Genomic DNA, 23,988 nt, shown 5'->3' with positions numbered 1-23,988 from the left:
TGAAGATAAAATGATATAAAACATGGATAATTAACTTAAACTTTCCTTAATATGAAATTCAAATGTATAATATTAAATATTACATTTGAGTACAAACTCTGATCAAGTAAATTCACTCATGTTTTCGTTTTTCCGGCCTGTTTAGCAACCGCGTGGAAAGGAGAGATGTGTTAAAATCACCAGCTATTATACTGGATGGATGCATAAGTAAAACAAATATATGGGCTTTTGGGATTTGGAAACAGTGGCTCACAGCGGTCCATCTGAAGTACAAAAGAGGGCGGCCATTAATAATGGATGATCCGAGATATTCATTGTCTCTCCTTATGCTCACCTCACAGAGATTTAAGAAAAGAATGAGAGGAAGAAATAAAGAAACAACGTTTAATGCGTTAACAGGAGCATTTTAAAAGTATATGGTAAAAAATAATCTTCTCACAGATTGAAGGAAAGTCGTTGAGTACTGCGGGTGGCCAGCCAGGGAATGCTTAAAATGTGAAAAATACTATTCATAAAAATATGTTTTTATTTTATTGAATATCGACATGGTTTTGTAGATTATGTTTTAAACCACATCATTTGAAAGCATGGTTAGAGTTATAAAACGGCAGAATTCAGTGTCTCGTTGATATTAAGGGGACTTCATACAATTTGTAAGAGTGAATTCAAGGCAGACAGAAAGGCAGAGAGAGTGAAGAATATTCAGGTCTTCTGGTTTCTTTTGTTTAAACGGGTCACGGGAGTCTGTCCGGGACTGGTGCCGTATTATGCCCGAGCAGCTCGTCTGGTAAACGGATCAATATCCGAAGACCGTTAAGTTCGACCTAATGGTGTAAAAAGACATTCTTAAGTACTCCATCGTATAGAAAACAGTTAAACAATAAAGAGGAAGACGATCATATTTTTGAAATAAAAATGTGAAATGTTAATAAGTCGCACTGCATGTGTATATACAAACAAGTGACTCATCTTATCAATCATTATGTGTTAAACACATATAGAAAACATTCTTTTAAGGGATGCATCATAAGTCAACAGTTACCATGACATTTCTGTCCAGTTGACATAAAAATCCCGGCCACAATTCGATACAGTGAGTCTGTCAAGGGTTCGAACAGCCAATAATCACGAACGAAACGGCGTGACGTCAAAGTCCCGGTAGAAAAGGCGCGTTGGGTTCGCGCACGTTTGGAGAGGGGAGAGCGCAGGGAGGTTGGATCAGCCTCACTGCCATCACTGGATTATACAAACCAAATGTGTCCTCAACTCCTCCTCCTCCTCCTCAATTACCTACATGCTGAGCTTAGTGCGTGCGGGACGAACAACAACAGGCTCTTTTCACAGAAAATACAACATACGACAGGGCAAGCATCTCATTGAGTTAGTTACCTTTTCTGCCTATCCAAGCTGAAGTTGGACGTTTTGCGCGTGTGTGTGCGTCACGACAAACTGTAGTAGAGGAGCCGAAGAGACGAGAACGAAGATATAATCACTTCCACGATCCGTATCTTCATTTAGTCCTTTCCAGGGAATTATATTGCTGCTGTGTTTTATTTATTCTTCGGAGATGCAACGTCGGATTCTTTCTGCGTAATGACCGGCAGCCGACGAGCTCCAAGACTGATTTCTGAAGAGGCGAGAGAGAAAAACTATTGAGATCTCACCCTGACAAATGCATGTCCAAAATGTGGTAACTGAAAGTTACTCACGAAGAAATAGGAGGGTCCAGTGTTGCACATGTAGAGGGGGCATCCGTAGCTGGTATGTGCTCAAAGCTCTGGAATGCTCACATAGGTTATACCAATCTATATGTACCGGGTGCATGCTTTGAGGTCTGAGAAATTATTGCATACAAAGGAGCCGGAGCTGACAGTTTTGATAACCATTAGCTCGATCAGATTCTCCAAACGGGATTTCTTTAATGAGAGAGAGAGGTCATATGAACTGCACCGGGCTAGAAGTGCGTCTCACGGAAATCTTGGGTTGCAGATCGGACGGAAACACGTGCTGTTCGCTCTCATCTGCGGCGACGATGCTTTTCCACGGTCTGCCTGGAGGCGAGATGCATGGTGTTATGGAAGAAATGGAGCGGAGAGGAAAGAGAGATTCGGCGACTATCAGCTCGGCCATAGATATGGGGGAAACAGAGACGGTAGGAGAAAGCCATGCCACTCGCTTCAGGCGTTTGCTTGGAAATGCTGATAGCCCATGTTAACTGAACCGTTATTCAGACAGGGATTTAAAGGCCCAAAAGATGTGATTTCGATCCTGTCTATTTAAACAAACTTTAAACTTCTGCGAGGCCAACATTTCAGGCCTGTTCTTCAATGCATGGCTTGTAATCTTTTGTCGTGGGTGGATTCCTAAAAGCTACGAGGTGCTATTTGGGCAACTGTTACATCTATTCGTTTAATGTTGTAACTGCTTGCGTGTAATCCTGCACGACATTTAATCTGATTTAGTTTCGAATAGCATGTTTCGATTTTTTTAACGACGACTCAATTTGAACATGTAGGAAACTATTGAAACGCTAACATACACTAACAAAATAAAAAACGATGTTTTTGTTTTTAAGAATTGGTTATATTTTTGTGCGAAATATAAAGTTAGCTAGAATTCACCAGTAACTTCGAGTTTTGTAGTTTATGCTGGTTTATCAATCTTGTTCGTTTTGTTATATTATTAATGCGAAATTCAGCAATTAAACGTATCCATAATTTAAATAACGCGAAATTCTGCCTTAGTTTTATACTAAGAATTACCTAGATTTATTGACATTAAATTGACGGGAAAAGAGAAAAAAGCAGACATTTAATAAGAACTCAACAAAATTGTTTTGGATCTTGTTGTTAAAAAACAAACATTTAGAATTGATGCCTAGAAAATAACATTATTTTATCAGTTTGTTTGGCTCGTGTAATGCTTAAAGCTGTTTACGTTTTTTTAAAAATACACGCAGGACAAAACGCAGATAAATACAAAAACATAACAAACGTCCACGGGCCTTTTGCGTTCGAAGAGTTTCACTTAATTGTTGTAATGATGTATAAATTATTAAAGTACATTTGTTCTATTGTGTAAATAATATTTTATCTTTCAGATACATATTACTAATAATTATATAGTAATGCTAGCAAACTATTGATATTTCACTGCATAAAAAGAACAGTTACAGCATCTATTCTTATACACTCCAGTCACTGCTCTTAGATTACTCCCATTCTGTACACAAGTAATGAACACTAACAGTAATAGTTTTATTCTTTGTTTAATATCGATAAATGCGCAAAATAGAGTATGTTTGGGCTGCACTGTTACTCTATATACACTTTATATGTGGTTCATATGTTCGTTTGGTAAAAATACCGTGTGTGATTTGAGTTTGGGTATTCATTGGGTCTTGTGTGTGTTTGTCTGTGCAGAACATGCCCTCCATCAGTGGGGACCGGGTGGCTCTGTGTGCGGGCTGTGGAGGGAAGATCTCTGATCGCTATTACCTGCTCGCGGTGGACAAGCAGTGGCACATGCGCTGTCTGAAATGCTGCGAGTGTAAACTAAACCTGGAGTCTGAGCTCACCTGCTTTAGCAAGGATGGGAGCATCTACTGCAAAGAAGACTATTACAGGTGTGCACAACACACATCCAGACGCACAACACTGCACGTTACTGAACCTTTCGAAAGGGAAACTCAAAGCAAAAAGCCTGACTTTTTTAATTTAGGGTAACTTAATAAATAATGAACATATATTGATATTTTCACGAATAGCTTACATTTATATTTACATTAATATAGTGTTTGAACGCACCGTAAGCGTCTGCCAAAGGCGTAAATGTAAATATTATTAGGTTCACCACGTGTTTTATCGTTGACCCACTATTACGCGTTTACTTTAAAAAAATAGCGAACTGAAATGTCCTATTTTTGTCTTGCATTTGATATTTTTGGACGCCATTTTGTCATTTAATAATTCATAAAAAGATGAGTTCGACAAAGAAGCATTATTTATAGAGGAATTACCGTGTTACTGTTACTTTGCGCGCACCGATTTCGTTTTGCAATTATATAATTGAAAAACCATGCAGGGGAAATAAGATGCCTATCTAGATAATCATATAAGTACAGCTTTTATCCTCTTCTTTCTTCAATAAGGTAGTGGCACGGTCTCAATGGCAAGTAATTGAGTCATTATTAGCGATAAACGAGTTTGACTTTATCTGTGCTGTTTAGTGCGTTGTTTTATTTCGTAGAAATCACAACACGTGCAATAGCATTGCACATTTTCGTCAACAGTTGTCAACATTTATTTATGCAAAGCATTCAACTGTTGAAAACACTTTCAGGTTGAAGTGTGCAGCAAGGTCACAAGTGCTCTATTCTCCCGCAGAAGGTTTTCGGTGCAGAGATGTGCCCGGTGCCACCTCGGGATCTCGGCCTCGGAAATGGTCATGAGGGCCAGGGATTTGGTGTACCACTTGAACTGTTTCACCTGCACAACGTGCAACAAAATGCTGACGACTGGGGACCACTTCGGCATGAAAGACAGTCTAGTGTACTGCAGGCTACACTTTGAAACGCTCATCCAGGGAGACTTCCCCACGCATTTCAATCACACGGATGTAGCTCCTAATAAAGGATTGGGCAGCACGGGCCCTCTAGGACTGTCTTATTATAACGGCGTGAACACGGTGCAGAAGGGCCGACCGAGAAAGAGGAAGAGCCCGGGGCCCGGAGCCGACCTGGCGGCGTACAACGCAGGTAAGACCGACTCGCACTTGTTGTTGTTTTTGACGTTGCTGGTAAACTTTTTTGCAAGTGGATTTTATTTCTTTATTGTTGATATGAAGTCTATAACAACTTGGTAATGTTTGTATAAGTGCTCGATGTATTTTTACGGTTGCAACCCTTTAATGATCAGCATTAAATCAACGAAAATTGAATTCTCCCTTTTAACAATTTAACTGTTGAGCCAACGACTGTTATCAAATCGATGTTATGAATTGCGAGAAGGCACAGAATTAATAAACTGATTTGCGATTATCTAGACTTAGGCCAATAAAAACCTGTAAACAATTTTAACTTGCTATTTTAAATAGCGCAACAAAGAAAAATATTGCATGCACGAATACAATTATTCGTTAATACAATTATTGTATTAACGAAACAATCGTATATTATAATTATAATAACGATTATAATATTATATATTATAATAACGAAACAATAGCCTAAAATGATCTCTCGATATAGCCTATCCTGTCCAATATTTTGCCTTACAACATTTTGCGAAAAAAGACAGAAGCTTCAAACATTTCCTCGCGTATTTATGGGCCTTTGTATTTGAAAAGGGTTAAGACAGTCTTACATGAAGGTATTGAAAAAACACTCATATTTAAACGCAAATTAAACTATGAATAATGCAGTATGGTCCACTTACTTAAGACAATCGTCACACATCACAAATCTCTGCCAAACACTTTGAGCTTGTGCTGAACAATTTGGAACAACGTGACTTCGCCTGGGCATTTCGGGCCCCTCAGCGGGGCATGTGGGCCCCTGCTTGAGGACCAAACAGAGGAATGATGACGACTACAGGGGCTGACAAGTGGAAAATGGCTTAGATGCTTGTCGAGATCTCCAGAAGATTAAACACAAGAGAAAGAAAGAAAGAAAGAAAGAAAGAAAGAGGGGCGGAGAGACAGAGAACATGTAACTTTTCCAGGCAAATGATGACAAATTCATTTACCATTGCTGTGTTTTTACGTGGTCTATAAAATTATATTTAGAAATATGCGATGTGACACATTTCTAGTAGAGAATCTAGATTTTTTGCATTGTTTTTGTCTTTTGCCGAAACTATAATAAATTTAGCATCAAATCAGATTTGTATTTAAAGATCAAATAAACGTCGCTATTTATCATATTTAGGACGCGAAGATCGTTCTTTGAAATGCAAGTATATGCTTGTAATCGTTAAAGTTAAGACCAAAAATAAGACAAAAGTGTATTTTCGAGCCATAACTCCACAGGAAAACGATCACTTTATACGTCTGGGAACTTTAGTTAATATTGGCAAATTTGTATCATTGCTTGTCTTGTGTATTAAACAGCTTTTAAAGTAGTCAAATAGTCACAAAAATATGTCAAATAGAAAGTTAGATCAAACTTTTTTTCTTACAAAAGCACAAGAGAGAGTGAAGTTCTTAACGCAGGACACAGTCAGATCATTGCTGCCCCCCTCAGATCACACTTTAAACAGCAGCACAGGCAGGAAAAATACTGAAAAATAAAGAACAGTAAAGATTCATTATGACAATATTACAGTGAACAAGAGTCATTCTGTGTGAGAGATTAAATTGTTCTTTACATGCATAATTATTTTAAAGGTAACAGTATTTCTCAATGGCCATATTTCTGTCAAGATGAAACATTTGTTCGCCATGTGTAGCGTTGTAAGCATTCAAGGTTAATTATCTGAAGTGTTGATCAGACCGTTTTCAATGACTAATATTTGTAGTTGTCAGAGAAAACATAATTCCGAACTGTCATGCGTCTAGCAACACATAAACTTCTGCCAAGAATTTGGAACTGGCGCAAACACATTTCTGACACATTGAGACAGGCCTATCTCCTAAACACTGGTGCCCAGCGATGGATGCATGAATTACTTCTTATAAACAGAAAGGAAAAGATGCCACGTGCAGAGGGGTTTGCACTGGCTAGATGTTTTTGAGCCATTGTTTTAACTCCGTGCTCTTTTTTAGAAATGCAGAAAAAACGAATTCACGTTTTAATATTGAAAGAGCTGAATATGAACATGCATATTGTGTTCAGAATCAGCTTTTTTGGAACAAAAATGACGTACGGTCACATCATCAAGCAGATTATTATAGATGCAGTAACTTGCAAGCACAGCAATATTATTGTGCTGCGGCTTCTCTGTTATTCAGTTTAAATTGGAGACTAAACCCTCTGGAGAGCCAGGAAAGACACAACAAAAGACAAAAGAGGGAGAGGAACCTCCTCATTTCCATCCGCCTCTCTGCATATGATGAAACTAAGAGCCGTCTGACTCTCACAATCTATCTTTATTATTTCATTCGAGGAACTTACAGGGAAATATTAAATCACAATTTCATGAGATTCTGCTCGATGCATCTATTCAAACACTGTTACCTCAAAGCTTCAGAGACGTTTAACGTTATATCAAACTGGGTCTTAATATTGCGCTGTTGAGTTGTTTATAATAAGCATTATTTGGCACCGAAACAATAAATGTTTTTGATGTTATAACAAGTGTGTGTAACATATCTATATCGCTTATTGCTCCCCGAACTCTTTGTAAGTCGCTTTGGATAAAAGCGTCTGCTAAATGACTAAATGTAAATGTAAAATCTATGTAATGTGTTTCAATAGCTTTGAGCTGCAATGAGAATGATGGCGATCCAATGGACCGAGACTCTCAATACAACTCCAGCCAGAAGACCAAACGCATGAGAACGTCTTTCAAACACCATCAGCTGAGGACCATGAAGTCATATTTTGCCATAAACCACAATCCTGACGCCAAGGACCTGAAACAGCTGGCTCAGAAAACGGGACTTACCAAACGTGTGCTACAGGTCAGAAATCTTCTTCCAACTAAGAGAGTTGTTTGGGCTTGCTATGAGTTTCTGTATTAAATGAAATACTGTGCCGACTTTAGTCAAAAACAGCTTCTGGCACTACAAATATAGAGGTGTTACACATTCTTGCACTTCAGCGACAAAACAGACTGAGGATTTAAATTTGTAATGACATGTTATTTGCATTCTCAGTAGATATTCAAAGGGCGAATGTTGCAATCAAGAAATGTGAATGAATTACATGCAGAAATGAATGGAAGGCAGAAATGAAGCTTGTGTTTTTAGATCATACCTGCAGATAAAAGGCTGTTTGTCAGCAATCACTAAAACCAGAAAAAAACACACTTGGCTTGTAAACGCACGGGCACGGCAACCAGGAGACCAAACACAATGCACGAGCAGAATATAAGAATACAATCTCCAAGTGTTAATGATGGTTGCCAGAAAACAAAGCCGTCACGCTGCTTTGAAGACACTAATGCGTGTCCCCCGTGTATCACAGCATTTTCTCACGTTTCTGTGCACTCATTTCTAACTGCTGATGCTGTGGCATCTTCTCGCAACGCAGGTCTGGTTCCAGAACGCTCGGGCCAAGTTCAGACGGAACCTTCTACGTCAGGAGAACACAGGTGTGGACAAAGCCTCGGACGGCTCGACCCTGCCCGGAGGAACGCCTTCCGGACCGGCTTCGGAGATTTCGAACGCCTCCATGAGCCCGTCCAGCACCCCCACCACCCTCACAGACCTTACAAACCCCACCATGCCGACTGTCACCTCCGTATTGACCTCTGTGCCGGGCAGTCTGGACGTTCACGAATGCCGGAGTCCCACGCAGAGCACGTTGACCAGCCTCTTCTGATGCTCCTTTAGGGAACGCGTGAGCGTGTCGACACTTCTGCCTGATGCCCAGTCACGGATGCGGTCATTGTTGACAGGGTTCGCCTATTCAACCTCTCATCGACTTCATGAAATATCCACTGAATTCAGAAACAGCATTATTTTAGCACTGACATCGTTTTTGTGAAGCATCATTTCTCAAGTCATTCACAAACCTACTGTCAAACATCTAAACCGATCTACCTGGACATCTTTCGACGAACCGATTTGACATTATACGGACCCTGGGAAGTAGAAGAGATGAACTGTCGTTTGGCCTCGAGCCACTTTAGAGTATTGGAAGCAGACTCGAGTTCCACCGACGGATCGGTTGAGCATTTTCTGTTTCAAGTCTTTGAAACGATTTAAGACTTGATTTGCATTTTTATTTCATTTGTCCCCCAGCAACGTTTACAGAGAGAGACTGAGACTGCAGCTGATGGTAACGGATCCATGTTCTTATTTATGTTCACACACGGGGGTCGGTGCATGGAAAACCGGATTACAATGTGAATTACGAGATAAGCGTAAAAACAGCAAACGTTAGCCTGACTGTCATGTGCCTTATCCTGCAGTGTAGTCACTGAAGCCCCTTTAGCATCGCTGAAAGAATGACACGTGTGCTTTCATTTCTCAGATGAAAACGGTAATTCTGCATACACACGTAGATAAACACACAGAGGAAAGTTGCATCCGTATATTCTCATTCCAACATATTACCTCATTCAGACATCACTGGATATGAAGCAGTACGTACGAGGTGTTTCAATCACACGAGACGACACAAAAGCACTGATAGAAAAAACAGCACGGAGAGACTGACTCGAATCTGTAAGAAGACAAACCATGCCGGGAATAGCACCTGAAACGGATCTCATCGCAAACAAACACGGATTTGTGGAAGGAAAGATGTTTTTTCCAGATTCAGAAAGGGGATTTTTTATGTTCAACCATTAAGATGTGACAGTGTTGGAGACAGGGTAAATGTTTCCATGGTAACCTGAGGCTGCTTGTTGAGAATGCTGTACAGTTTTGACAGATTATTGAGTAATTGAGTCCACTCCCTGCAGTATACCCTTTGATGTAAATCTTCAGTTCTGTAAAAAATATACAAAATTGAATCACTATTCTATGGTCCTCATTATTTCGCCCGTTTCGAATGCTTGTACACTATGAAAAAAAAACGTAGCTAGAACTCTAACAAAGAAAACGCAGTTAAACTGAACGGTAATAAATTCACATTATGCCAACAAATGTGTTACATTGTCTCTTACTCCAAAAAAAAAAAGATTATCGTCTTTAACATATGAATGATTTTACCAGGTGCACATACAATAAACATTTAATAGAAAAATAGGGCATTTCTGGAGTCTCTTTGATGAAAAGAACAATGACCGTTTCGTAACACTTTAAAAACGTATGCGTGCAAGAAAACAGATGTACATCGTGGTGACACGTTACAATAAGGTTATATTTGTTAACAAAGTTAATGCATTCACCAACATGAACAATACTTCCGCATCTTAGTTCATGTTAATTTCAGAATTAACTATTTTTTTATCAAAATGCACAATGAACTAACATGAATAATTGTATTGGAATTGAATATGAATTGATGCTAAAAAACGAATGTTAATGTTAGTTAATGCATTTACTAATGTTAGCAAATACGACCTCGTTGTAAAGTGTTCAAGTTGTAAACAGAACAGGGCAAGAAATGCATGTGTCCACTGCATGTGTATAAAAACACTGCAAGGAAGTTAAAGGATAAAAATAGGTGTGTTAACTATTTTGTAAAAATATGAAACAGTAGTGAACAGGAGAGGATGAAGGCCCGTCTGGAATATACGCTCAACAAACCTGGATGTTTGGCTGGAAGCCCCAGACTCATTCATGCACATAGACCCGCTCGTCTCAACAAACATCTCCATAAACATTAGGTCACTGACTCCCTGAATCTTCAGTTTGCCGGTTCCTGAAAGAGAGCGTGTGAGATGGCCTGAAGCCCACCGCTCGGGCTCCTGGGGGCCTGGCAGACTGGCGTTGTAATGGGCTTACGATGGGTGCCAGAGCCAGACAGCCACCGTGGAAGCCAATGTGGTGGCCAGATGTACAGCACATTCCCACATAAATCCAAAAGAGAGAGAGGCTGCTATTTAAAACACACAACAGCCCCCCCCCCTTTGGAAAGAGTCGCTCCAATAAACTTTAATATGGAATATTACTACCTCATTTCATACTGTGCTGAATCTGAATCTCATCACACTGGTTAAAATATATGCGACCGGACCCTGACATACACAGAGAGATTTTTCACAGACAATGATTATGTTGTGACTGGATAAAATCAGACTTGTTAACTTGATTAGAGATTAAACAGCACACAGTTGACCGGGTCAATCTCAACTTGCGTTTATTTAAAGTCTTACGATAAAACCAGTCCTAAATAAATCTACAATCCTTCAACATTTCTCGAATTAAACACAGAATAAAGCATTTTAGCTTTCTCCAGAATATACTCAATGCCTCTTAAAGGCATAGTTCACACGAAACGAAATTTCTGGCATCATTTATTCATCCTCATTTTAATCAAAATGTGTATGTGAGACGAACACAACAGGAAATGTTTTGAGAAATGTCTCCTGTTGTATGAACACAAAACCACAAAGTCAATGGGGTCCCGTGTTGTTTGATTATCAGAGGAAAAAGCTCACACAGGTTTGAGATGACACAAGGAGAAGTAAATTATGAGATCCTTTCATTTTGGGGCGAACTGTCCCTTTAACCAGCAAGAATGCGAGCAGAAGCAGAACATTGTCGTGTTCGTAGCTTCGATCAGGGCAAAGGAAGGTCGTCACCTTTGGCTAAACCGCCCTCAGTAGAGCAACGGTCTACAACCTTTTCACGGCAGACAGGCTTCATTTAAAAACAGGCGTAGGCCTTGTCAGGCCGTGAACAGATCCATACTTAACTGAAGTCAAGAAGCTACCGGCAAACTCTGTTAAAAAATACGATATTTCAAGTCAACAGAACTTGTATTCTCCAACATAAATTGCTAAGAAATCAAGAGTAATTTGTCCAAAATGGACGTTGTACCTGCACCGGTGTAATTCCTTCACCTCTGCTCTCGTGTGGATGTACAGAACCGATGGGCATCATTAATCCAACAGTATTGTGCCAGTCATTCTCCAGCGCCACGGGACGTCTTTCATCCGTGCAGCACGCCACCACCTCGGCTCGGGCATCCACAACCTACCACACGTCAGAACCTCCCGCCAAAAAACAAACTGACCCTCGGCCCAGCGCACACACAGATGGCAACCGCTGGCAGCGGGATTCCCAGCACTTGCATTATGTCAATTATTGAGGGATGTTCTCATGATATATTTATTGCGTGCTGGTAAGTGGTAAACACTCTGGCCTCTGTGTGTAAAGTGAGCGTAGTGATATTCCATTAAACCCCATTAAATAAACATGCGCTGATCAATTATTGATCTTTGACTAAGTTCATTAATGCTCCGCATGTAAAGCGTTTAAATATACAGTATATTGAGAGCGTGTGACAGCAGATACTGCCCGTCTGAGGACATTAGTTTCAACTACTGTTTTTGATCAGGTGTTAAAGGGACGGTTCACCAAAAAAATTTAACAAGGTCACCATTTATTCTCTCTCATGCGGTTGTAAATCTGCATGCGAGTCTTTCTTCAGTGGAACACAAAAGAAGATATTTTGAGAAATGTCTCTGTGGTTTTGTATTCATACAATGGAAGTCAACGGGATATTGATTGAATAGAAAAGTTATTTTTGGATGAACTGATTCCAAGACGAAACTGACTTCAGGTGTCATTTCTCTCGATGGTTACTAACCCGAAATTCATTAACACCATGTGCCACGCGACTACGCGGCGGTTAGCATGGCCCGGCGTCCGAGGCCAATGCCGGCTAATCACCTCTTGTCCTTTTGTGTGCAAGTGGACTCGAGTGTAATACATTATGAAAATGAGAGCGCACATGGCTACGTGTTTCAGGGGTCATTATGTGACCGTTAAGCTCTATTTAGGACTCTTCTGGTCGATCCTCAGGCCCTTGTCTTCTTTAGGCTAGCTGCTAATTAGCATGAGTAACCTCCTCCGCCCGAGCCACAAAATGGCGGTAATCGCATTCATTTGATAGCTGAAGAGCCGCGGCGAGATGAAATTAGAGGGATTAATTAAGGGTTGACGCGCCGCCAAAGGTTTTCAATTTCGAGTTGTCACATCAATAACAGAAATCTCCTTCTTGACCACACAGGAACGGCCTGAAGGAGACGAAGGCAAGGGGACACACCAACAATTATGACCAATTAGTCATGCCCATCTCCAGTCAGGACAATGGGCAACGATGCACGCTTAAGCAGCAAGACCTCTCTGCTGAATGTCTCACAAATATATAAAACTAGCTTTAATTAGACATTTTATATTACCCGCTTGTAAAGTCTTGATATCACAAAAATGCTTTTCTAGGTCCGAATGCAAAATCAAACAGTAGCCTGGTTAGTGTGGAACCTGTGAGTCTTTTTAGATATCTTTTAATCTGTATAGTTTGTTTAATAATAATTAATTAACCTAATTAGCGGTAGAATCATTTTTTTGTGAGATTCATTCAGACTCTGCAGCAGTTTGGACCTGGAAACAGAACTCTCAGGCGGTCGTTCATCAGGACTTAAAAATCAGATTAGCATTACGCTCAAAATGGAACACAATTATTTTTATATTTTAAGGGTCATTTGTTTAAATAGAGATTTATAGATCATCTGAAATCCATTGATTTATGGTTTGCTGAGATAGGACAATATTTGGCCGAGATACAAATATTTGAAACTCTAGAATCTGAGGGGGCAAAAACAATTTTATTGAGAAAATCGCCTTTACAATTGTCCATCAGAGGTGCTTTACAACATGATATTTACTAAATATCCTAATGATTTTTGGCATAAAATAAAAATCTATAATTTTGACCCATAAAATGTTTTTTTGACAATTGCTACAAATATACCTGTGCTATAAGACTGGTTTTGTGGTCCAGGGTCGCATACGGTTTGCGAACTGACCCTTGTATGATGTTCATGCGCACAGGACCAACAGCATTATTTGTTTTTTAAAGCAAAACCACCATATATAATGTAAAAATACTTTACAGATGTATCCCAATAACAAGCAAAACAGAAACCATTAATGGGTAATGCCAGTCATGTACCTCTGTTAAATCACAATTATAAATGGCGATATTCATTTTCTCTACAAAAAAAGTACAAACTAAGGCCGTCAATTATCAATCACGATTAATCGCATCCAGAATAAGTTTGTGTTTACATAGAAATGTCTGTGCAGTGTGCATATTCATTTTGTATTTATAAACGCATACACTTACATGCATAAGAACAATTATTAAAGGTTGATAAATAATTAAAATTTTATATAAAATATGAATATATACATGCAAATATTTCCTTAATATTTACATATGTGCAACTGAATTTGTGAATACAAAATAAATATGCAGAGTTCACGGACATATATTATGTTAACACAAACTTTTATTTTGGATGCGATTAATCATTGACCTCCCCTAGCACAAACGAGAAAAATATGAGAAATAGAGCTTGTTAATCGATGTCACGCCACATTGAATGTTGCGCCATCTTGGGAGGATCGCTGCTAGTGCGTTCAATGCAATGTTTTGTTTTTCTTGTTTTATTAGGAAATATAACTATGGTAGGTCGGTCTTTCAGGAAAAGCCCACAGTTCTATCACTTTCGATTTTGCCATATCTAAAACAAAACAAGTTATGGTACATACCAAAACAATAATAGCAGTGGAGTATTAACCTCCCAAGATGGCGGCGTCCCTGCAACATAGGGCGTGATGTCAGATTCACATTCTCTATAAGTGTTTCATTTAATAAATATACATTTCTGAGGTTGAAGAAAAACTATTAAACAGTTATTTTTGCCAACAAGCCCTAAAGACCTGAATACCACACAATGGTTAATTGATTGTAATTACCTATTGCTTATGACTTCACATTATCTGCTTTCTAACAAACTAACAACCCTTAAATAAACAGGTCAATATTCACTCTTACAGTTCAGACATTACTGAAACAAACCCGGGGTAACAGTGTCATCAGTGACTGGACGAAGACCTGTCAGAGAGCTCGGGGGCGAGGCCTTGAGCGAGACCGAACGCTGGTGTTAAGTGTGCTCTGGTTAGCGCTCCATCGCTAGCTGTCAGGAACAAGGTGGTGTCTCTCTCCAGCAGCTGACAGAGCCTGTCTGCGAAGAGAAAAGCCGGTTAGACTGACACGCTGTTTATTCACGAATGACACAGCCTGCAACCGATCGGTGTAGCTGCGATTTTTTATACTCCCCCCCTTGAATGAGGCTGTGATGTATCCTTTGTAGGTTGTGCAGGAAGGGGAAGAATAATTGAAGGTTGACTGCGGCAGACGTCTGCGTGGAGGGAGAAGAGATGCACGGATACCACCAGCAAAATACACGCCTTACGGGTGACAGCGGGCGGGTGATGTCGGCTGGCTTTAAAAAATGGCTGATTATTGTTGCCGTGACACATCCAACACACGTGTGTGAAAACACGCCGCTCATTTATATTTGCTTTACAGCCTCAACTGTACATTAGACAGGGAGCAAAGTCATAAATAAAACAAACCCGAGAGCACTGCACTTCCACCAGAACGTGAAAGAGAAACAGAAAGGTTACAGCCACTCGCTCGGCCATTCGTCTTGTTTGTTGGATCCGCGCGTCTTGATTCGGCAAACGAGCGCTGAGGAATCCGGTGACATCAGCACTTAATCAAGATGCGCCTCACCATTATAAATCAGTTGAACTTCTGACATCTGAACTTTATTCTGCGCGCGCTTTTAAAGGCCATGCGCCGCTGCCTCTGCTATTAGGGTGGTGCTGATCCATGGAGCTGCATTCAGGTCAGGAAGAAGACCGACGGAGCCCCACCGCATGCATCACCTGAGTAACAGAAAAGCCAAACAATAATAAGGCAAAGCAGGAAAAAGGTGGAGATCTGTGCTTCATGTTTCTGGGTGGTGTAATGCGTCACACATCGAAGTTTTAGGATGAGAAATTAAATCAGGCAACACACCCCTGGAACACTTTATTATGATAAAAGTGTAGTAACCTTTTTTATTCCTATTAATTTAACCACAGGTTTTGATTTCATTTGTAAAAAAACATGGTTCATTTTCACGAGGGAAGATAAAGTCTCACCTGCTTTAGCCCCTCATGCATCCTAAAACTTTAAGGATGTTTGGATGTAGTTCCTAGAAAACAGGCAAAGTTGTTTAAAATACAACTTTGATAAAAACTCATTGTCATTGTTTTACACATGTAAGAAACTTCACTAAGAGTATTTTGTTTTTCCCAATGAGAATCTCAAAGTCTCAAAGATTTATTTCCAATTGGCCATTTCTTGCAAATGTACTTTTCTACTGTTATTTTCAAAAAATTATTCAATCAAATGTAATTTTAAATACTCCAATAAAATCTCATTTTAGTTCCTTTAAATAAATGTAATCCCTTCTTGATTGAATTTGTATATTTCCTCGAATGTGTTCAGGGCCAAATGAAACGCTTAAAGCTAAACACTTACATTTTTAAGTTCACCTTTCATGCAAGTCTGAGATTTGATCGCGTTTTGTCTCTTTGTTTTGAAGATGAACATCACGCCTCCTGACCGATGAGCTGCCTGATTTGACTTTATATTTCCGTCTGTAAGGCTGCAGGAAGAGTTACTCGCTCAGGTTTTATGTAAACAAAATATGTTTTTAAATCACTAACTGTATGTACGAGAAAAAGTGAAGCCTGTCTGAGAAATCATATAAAATAGTCCTTGGTAATTTAAAAACAAAACGTCCTGGAATGTTCCTCATGGGTTTCACCTCAAACTCACATGAGTCATCACATGTGACCTCTTTGTACATCAACGACATCTTTATTCTCTTCTCCTGGTGCTCGACAGCAGCGAGCGAGTCGCTTTGTAAAGAAACATCTCTGGCTGCTCTTGCCATTGTGTGTGGCTGACAATAGCGCAGGACCTCCCAGATCCACAGCTGCAGCTGCAACGCACGCATGCACGCACGCACGCACACACACACACACACACACACACACACACACGGGCAGAGGGAAGTGCTTTCTCTTTGACACACACTTTTTCACCCTAGTTCCACTCTAATACATTCACTCACTCTCTCACACACACAGACACACAGACACGCACAAAGTAAATGAGAGAAACATGCAAACACAAAACATGCAAACAGATAGAAAGGCAGACAGACACACACAAAAAAAAAATAAAGATATAGAGAACACACACATGAAGAGAGACACACACATAGAGAAATGAACACACTCGCTCAGACATAGAGAAACACACCCAAACACATGCAAAGAGAGAGAGAGAGAGAGAGAGAGAGAGAGAGAGAGAGAGAGAGACACACACAGAGAAACGGACCAACAAACACACAAACAGAATTTCGGAGAAACACACACAGAAATACACAAATACAGGGAACCACACACACACACAGTGAAGCTTCATGTGGGAAAAACTTCCCTGACGATTCAGCTGTCAGTCATCCGTGAGCAGAGGAGATGCGAGTGCGGCCGGTGCTTCCAGAGATGGTGTTCAGCGCTCGCCCGCTCAAAGAGGAGCACTATTGTTCTCTGAACCCTCTTCACTGGGCCACTCTCAGGGTCTCTGGAAACCAGGCCATAGCAAACAAACAATACAGCCCTCGCTGTCTGAATGAAGCACGGCGTGTATGTTTATTGAGGACAGACTTTCTTTCTAATGCCTTTCCCTCGTGAATTTTGCATCAGAAACGTCGCCAAATACAATAGGGCGGGATTTTGCGTCCATTCAGTATTTGTAGCGTGGCAGCCTACTTTCAAGACGTCCAGGTGTATCTTTTCTCTTTTAAGAGACACTTCTGGACGTAAACAAAAGCGTGACTTCAAGGCCCTTTATTCCGCAAGCAATCTAAACAAGCTTTAGGATTCATGTTTGGGTATTTTACTCTTTCAGTATCGCTAAACAATTCTAGCCGTATACAATGACAATTAGCGGCGCTTGTTATGGGTTTGGAAGAATTAAACCTGTCCCTCATGAAAAAGATACAGAAAAGCTTAAATCCTTCATCATGCGAACTATTACTTTTCAAAGCAATCGCTTTTATCGGAAATGAAATGACCAAAATAATTACAGAATGACATTGAAGGAGACCGGAATATCAGTAGTGAGATGTCGAGCTCTACACAAGCAAACATCACTTACATTTTCTTTAATAGACTGAAGACTAAAGCAAGACTTCCATGGACAACTACAAACACACAGCAAAGAAGAGAGATAAGACAAAGTTTAACATTGTGAAGCTTTTGCACTTTTCTATCAAAAACTCTTCCCTATGAACTCACCAAATCTCTCTCTCTCTCCCCTTATTCATTTATATCGGGGCAGTTCACGTAGTGCACTACAGAGGGGGCTTTCCACCAACATCTGAATCGCCAAAGCACATTTCAGTCTTTTAATACGGCCTGTTCACTCTTAGAAGTTTATGGGATTTTTAAACCAGAACTATAACAGTAACGATAAAATCATCTCCTCATGTCTGTGAAATGAGAAATGTCATGTCAAAGCTTATCTTAGACCAAATTAATATCGGGTCAAATACGAACAAATTCAACCGTGAAAATGTGAAACAATGTGTTGGAACATCCCAGCATTTTTAAGGGTGCACTCATCTCCATTAAAACAATTATCCTGTTAAAACAGAAAAAGTCTGTTTCTAATTTTCTTTTACATATTTACAATAAAACAGACTCTCTTTGGTATAATTTATGTGTATTTCTGGTCTTAACATGTTTGTGTGCTCAATAATGGATTTGTGTTAAAGCCCAACAAGAAAAAGATCTGGATTATCTGGTACAAATTCTGTAGAATGACTAGAATTTGCCATTTGCCATTAACAACTGGATGTGTCAAAACTTCCTTCAGTGAAATAAAGACGAAACTGAGGTCATCATATTTGGTAACATGGATGAAACTAACCAGGTAAACCCAAACGCTGACTCAAGAAGCCCTATTTTCATAATCTAAGTTCCAAGCGCACGGCACTGGTGCACTCAGGGCATGTCTGGATCCACTTTTGCTAGTTTAACGGCAGGAAAAGGGTTAACGTGCCTGGTCTAAACGGGTTGTCTCGATTCTCTTAATGAGTAATGGGTGCATTTTGGGCATAATGTGCAATAAACCAATCAGAATTTCTTCATTCCTTGCCCTTTAAAAGGCAGTGGCGCTCACGCAACGGCGGATTCTCTATTTACATGGCAGAATTGGTAAGAGCAGACATACCTCCAGAAAGGCAACGTGTCTGCTCGTGCGAGAGGTTAAAGTGCGCAAGCAGACCACCTACAGGACAAGCCGGATTTATCTTTATGTCCACAATAATAATCTTTTACATTGTAATTCAATCGTATATATATCTGTCATTATTTTGTGCTTCTGCACGTAAGCAGAATGTACGAGCGCTGTGCACCCGCCTAAAGGTGCATATTCCTAACGCGCTCTTTAAATAACAAAAAAATAAGTTGAGTTGGTCTATGGCGCAGTATTTTCAGTTCCTTAAAATAGCAACGCGCCAACAATGCGCCTGAGCACACCTCTTTTTAAGACCAACACGCCCATGGGCGCACAAATGAGCGCAAAAGCATTTGTTATCTATAAAACACGGCGCAGGACATGAAAATGAGATCTGCGTCAGGCTGAAACTAGCAAAAACACTTGCGTGGGGTGTACGATAGGGCCCAAGACGTCTAAAGACACAAAGTAAAGAACTGACCTTAGCTTCAGCAGTCATGTCAAAGCAATAAGCAAATCATGGCCTAGGACCTAAATACATTTCAGATATTGAATATAAAATCAAAAACCTTTAGCCGTGTATTTACAACCTGAGCACTGCGCTGGTTTACATCCACTGCACTTTTATTTCTATTCTCTCTTGATTTTATTACTTTTAAAATACATTTTATTGTCTTATAAATTCTAAAGTTATATTTGCCATTTTAAATCCTCTGCTTTTTAAAGATGTCTTATGCATTGTGTATTTTCTTTTTTCTTTTTCAATCATTTTATGTAAAGCACTTTGAATTACATTGCGTACGTAATGTGCTATATAAATAAACAAAACCCCATCCCATCATGACTTGTGAAACTGGTCCCCTGGTAATAAAAATCAGGGTTACTTTAAGCAACTAAACTTCACTCAAGCTTAATGTACAAAATATGTGACCCCCACACCCACCCATTGATTAATGATTCAGAATACATTCGTCCTGCTTTTGTCCTGCAATTCCAATATCAAGCTATTAACTTAAAAAGAGCACGATCTCTCCAGCGATATATTACCCACGCACCTCTAAAACAACTCAGATATGAATTATGAAAGTATTTACAGGCAGCGCACACACAGGCACGTTTATACTGTATTTCTCGCTGACAGGAAGGAAAACGAGAGCCATTTTGAGCGGCTTAAAAGCACAAATGTTTTATTACGTCGCACTGGCAGCGCAGGATCCTTCGCCCGCTCTAAAGGGCTCCCCACGGGCCGCTGAGCTCCGGCAGAGCGCCGCATTCTTAATTTCTGATACATAATTCTTTTGGAAAAGCATTTCAGCCGTTTTCTAGAGAGGCACTGTTCTAATAGTGATAAATTATTCTCATAAAGAGAGAGCTTTCGTTTTTCCACCTTGAAATACAGCTGAGGCCGAGCGCTGCTCCGGTGGCGAGCAGTAAACAGCTCGGCGAGATGTAATGAGACATAATGATCTCAGAAGACACGCGTTGGCTCAGGAACGACTCGCGTTGTTTCCCTTGCTGACTATTATTATTTATTGCAAAGTTTTAGCGGTGACATGCATCCTCGTCTGTGTTCGCCTGGACTTCACTTCTTATTTCATCAACAAAAATGAGGCTACATGAACAATGGCAAACCATTAGATTTCATCCTCAAAAAGAATGTGGTCAATATCAGACACCGGTCTAAACAGGTGAGGTTTCTAAACTGACCCACGTGTGTTGTGCATCATTATGTGAACAACAAATCTTAACTTTTAAGAATTTACTTTACAAAGCAAAAATGTCACAGCGTTTGTGACCTAATGTACATTTGATATTTCTGCACTTTTCTTTGTGATGCAACGTGGAATTACTACATTCTATTTTATTTCAATATAATTCAAAGCTTGGCCTTATGACCGATGACAAGCTGTCACTGTTTGCATTAAAGTCACAGAAAATGCATCCAATTTAGTTTAACGCTTGACAGTGACTCAGATTGGAGCAAAAAATCCATCAGTGACAGTAAACATCAGATTTAGACCAATATTTAGCAGCAGTGTAAATAATGAGACAGAGATACACTAGAAAACAATACAAATTTAATACACAAGAAAAATTGCCAATATTTTAAGAAAACACATTTATACCAATAAAGTACCTTTAAAGTTGAAATTAACCAGAGAGAGTTATTTATTTCCATATTAAATAATTCAATATAGTTTTTGTATATTTTATCAATTCCTTTGACAATAAAAATTTACAACGGAATCTGCACTTTTTTTCAATTTTTCACTTTATTTTATTATTTTTATATATAATGTGCTCTATAAATAAACTTGCTTTGCCAAAAATATAAAATAAACATCCCATCATGACTTGTGAAACTGGTCCCCTGGTAATAAAAATCAGGGTTACCTTAAGAAACTAAACTTCACTGAAGTTAAATATTCAATATGTAATAAGTAACTATTGAATATGTAATTAACTTATATAGTATTTAATTACTTTTACTTTTTCCCAACACTGTGTTTTAAGCCGCAGTCAGACTTGACTTTGAGCATGCCAAGATCGTTCGGACGGTGGCACGAAAATGGTCGGGTGTGATTCCTCCATTTCTGTACAGAGGTCAGGCTGTGACGTTTTAATCTTCTATGGGTCTCACGCAGTCACGTGACACAAATTTGTAGGTCAGAGTTAATCAAACTTGAACTTTGCTACGCAGTGAAATGCGAAATATTGTCGGACGGGCTTGCTTTTACGGTCTGTCGCATTCGCATGAATGGAAGTCAATGGAGGAAAAAGTCAAGTGTGAAAGTCAAGACTCAACTCTACTGATTGACATCAATTGGAATAATAAAAAACATGAATTTTTAAACTTTTTAAAATCTTGTCAATAGTTAATTGAAATTGAGAGACAGGAACATTGCATTCATCCTAACATCTTTTAGCAGTCTGTGTATGTCTCTCTCTCTCTCTCTCTCTGTGTGTACCTCTTAATAGAGCCTTAGAATATGCATGAGACGGAAGTAGCGATTGTCTTTTTTTTTCCCGTATCAAGATCTATACCCGAGTGAGACCACTTCTGAAATGAAAAGAAAATGTAGCGAGGGACTTGATATAATCCACCAACAACTGATTGGATCGTTAAAAGGTGAAAGAATTAAACAGCATTTTGCAATCTGTCAGTCATTGCAGCACCGCCCTCGGTGCTAAAACAATTAGAATGGTCATTTTAATTTAATGCCGACTTTAAAGATTAAGAGATACTTAGATTATATGGTTATAACACTCAATAACAAGTTAAACAGAGTCCACCGATTACAAATTAAAGCGTGAGAGGAATCTTCTGTTGTCAGTCGATTACTGACTGGAGGAAACATTAAATGCTGGCCAATTACCAGACGGCAAGGGGTGATTATATAGGACAAATTGGCATTGTAGTTCAGTAAAAACTACACAACGACACGCTTATTCAGTGTGAAATTCATGTTGATTCTCTATGAGGGTCTTGAGGAGTGATCTGCACGGCTTTCCAAAATGGATGCGATAAACGGATTGGTCAGTGATAAACTGTGAAGATTAATTGGCTAAATAATATTATCACTTATTTATATTTTTTAAATTGGTTAAAAAGCCTATTGGACACATAGTTTTAAAGGGATTCTCCACCCAAAAACTAACATTTCTGGAACATCATTAGGATGAAAAATTATTGTATATTTTCAATGTTATGTTGAACACAAAATGAGATATTTTCAAGAATTGAGGAAAGCAAACGGTTCTAGGACACCTTTGACAACCATTTGGTATAATTTTTCCTACTATGGTAGTACTAAAATGTCAGTTGTTAACATTTTTCCAAATATCTTTTCGTGTTCATCAGAAACGGAAATGGATACAGGTTTGTTTTTTAGAAATGGATACAGAAATGGATACAGAAATGGATACAGGTTTGTTTTTTAAAATGGATACAGAAATGGATACAGGTTTGTTTTTTAAAGAAAAGTCAAACTCACTCCTGGTGCCGTTGCCACGACCCTGTATGGAAACACGAAGAGATCCAACCCGACCAGCTGAAAGATGTTCTTACACAAACCATTGATTAAAGAAACACAACACAATACTTTCATTTTACCACGGTTAAAGTCCCAGTGAAATTAAAAAAAAACGATGCCTATTTTCTCATGAAATATTGCAGCGTTTATTGTAAATCGTTTATCAATGTGGCTCATTCTCTTTTTAAAGTTCATGTGCCCTCATAATCTTTAGTTAAAATCTGAAAATACACTTCTGTCCTAATGAATATCCATTTTAAATGTATGCTAGACGGCTTGGGCGGAGCATCCGTTAACTCCTCCCCTTCAACTGTCATTCTGCTGCCAGTTCCACTGTTTTAATACATCCAATCAAATCGAAGAGAAAGATGAAAGCCACACCCACTGTTTTTCTCATTTGAAATTCCATTTAACTCTGAAATGCGTGACAATGCATCAGATTTTAAAAAGTCGATCGCAACTTCTGGTTCACGGGGACTTTAAGTACAAAGTGAAGTTTGCAACCTAGCTAAAAAATAATTTCCATTCAACAAATAATATAGTCACTTGAAAGCGATTAACAATTGCTAAGCAAACTGGATCATGAACACAGAATTCAACTGATGTGAGTAAATCATGACAGAATTTTCATTTTTGGATGGAGTGTCTCTGAAAAGGTACAGTAAACAATGTTTCACTGGTTGAGATTTCTCACCTAAACTGGGATGATGTAGACGAGCAGGAGGGTCTGGTTTGTGACTTGATAGAAACTGTTCACTCTCCACTGTCGTCCTGTGATAACAGCGTGAGACAAGAGAAGACTGAAGAAGAAAGAGACAAAAAGAGACAGAGAGATTCCCCCGAGAGGTCTTTGTTGATGATCAATGAAAGAATCTGAGCTCATCTGGGAGACGTGATCTGGACTTCGGAGGTAAACAGCCACTGGCTCTGTAATGAAAGAGTACGACTGTGGAAATGGAAATGTGAGGATCTTCCAGCTGGACTGCATGACATGATCTGCAGAAAAACACAAACCCAGAC

At 39.3% G+C, this 23,988-nt stretch overlaps 1 protein-coding gene across 2 annotated transcripts; it reads left to right on the top strand.

Moving 5' to 3' along the window:
• Nucleotides 1-1,190: 1,190 nt before the first annotated feature.
• lhx2b (LIM homeobox 2b) lies at nt 1,191-9,775 on the top strand. 2 transcript variants are annotated; one of them, XM_079467854.1, is made up of 6 exons: nt 1,191-1,761; nt 1,990-2,152; nt 3,423-3,625; nt 4,386-4,756; nt 7,415-7,620; nt 8,192-9,775. In XM_079467854.1, the coding sequence occupies exons 2-6, from the start codon at nt 2,033-2,035 to the stop codon at nt 8,480-8,482; spliced, it is 1,191 nt and encodes a 396-aa protein (XP_079323980.1). In that variant the 5' UTR covers nt 1,191-1,761; nt 1,990-2,032; the 3' UTR covers nt 8,483-9,775. The 2 variants fall into 2 exon arrangements, with proteins under 2 accessions (XP_079323980.1, XP_079323979.1); XM_079467853.1 differs by having other exon boundaries at nt 1,191-2,152.
• The last annotated feature ends 14,213 nt before the right edge of the window (nt 9,776-23,988 follow it).

The sequence above is a fragment of the Barbatula barbatula genome, assembly GCF_947034865.1.
Source record: "Barbatula barbatula genome assembly, chromosome: 11".
In the NCBI taxonomy this organism is placed as follows: Eukaryota; Metazoa; Chordata; class Actinopteri; order Cypriniformes; family Nemacheilidae; genus Barbatula; species Barbatula barbatula.
Note: the sequence above shows the minus strand (reverse complement) of the source record. Positions and strands in the feature narration are given on the sequence as shown.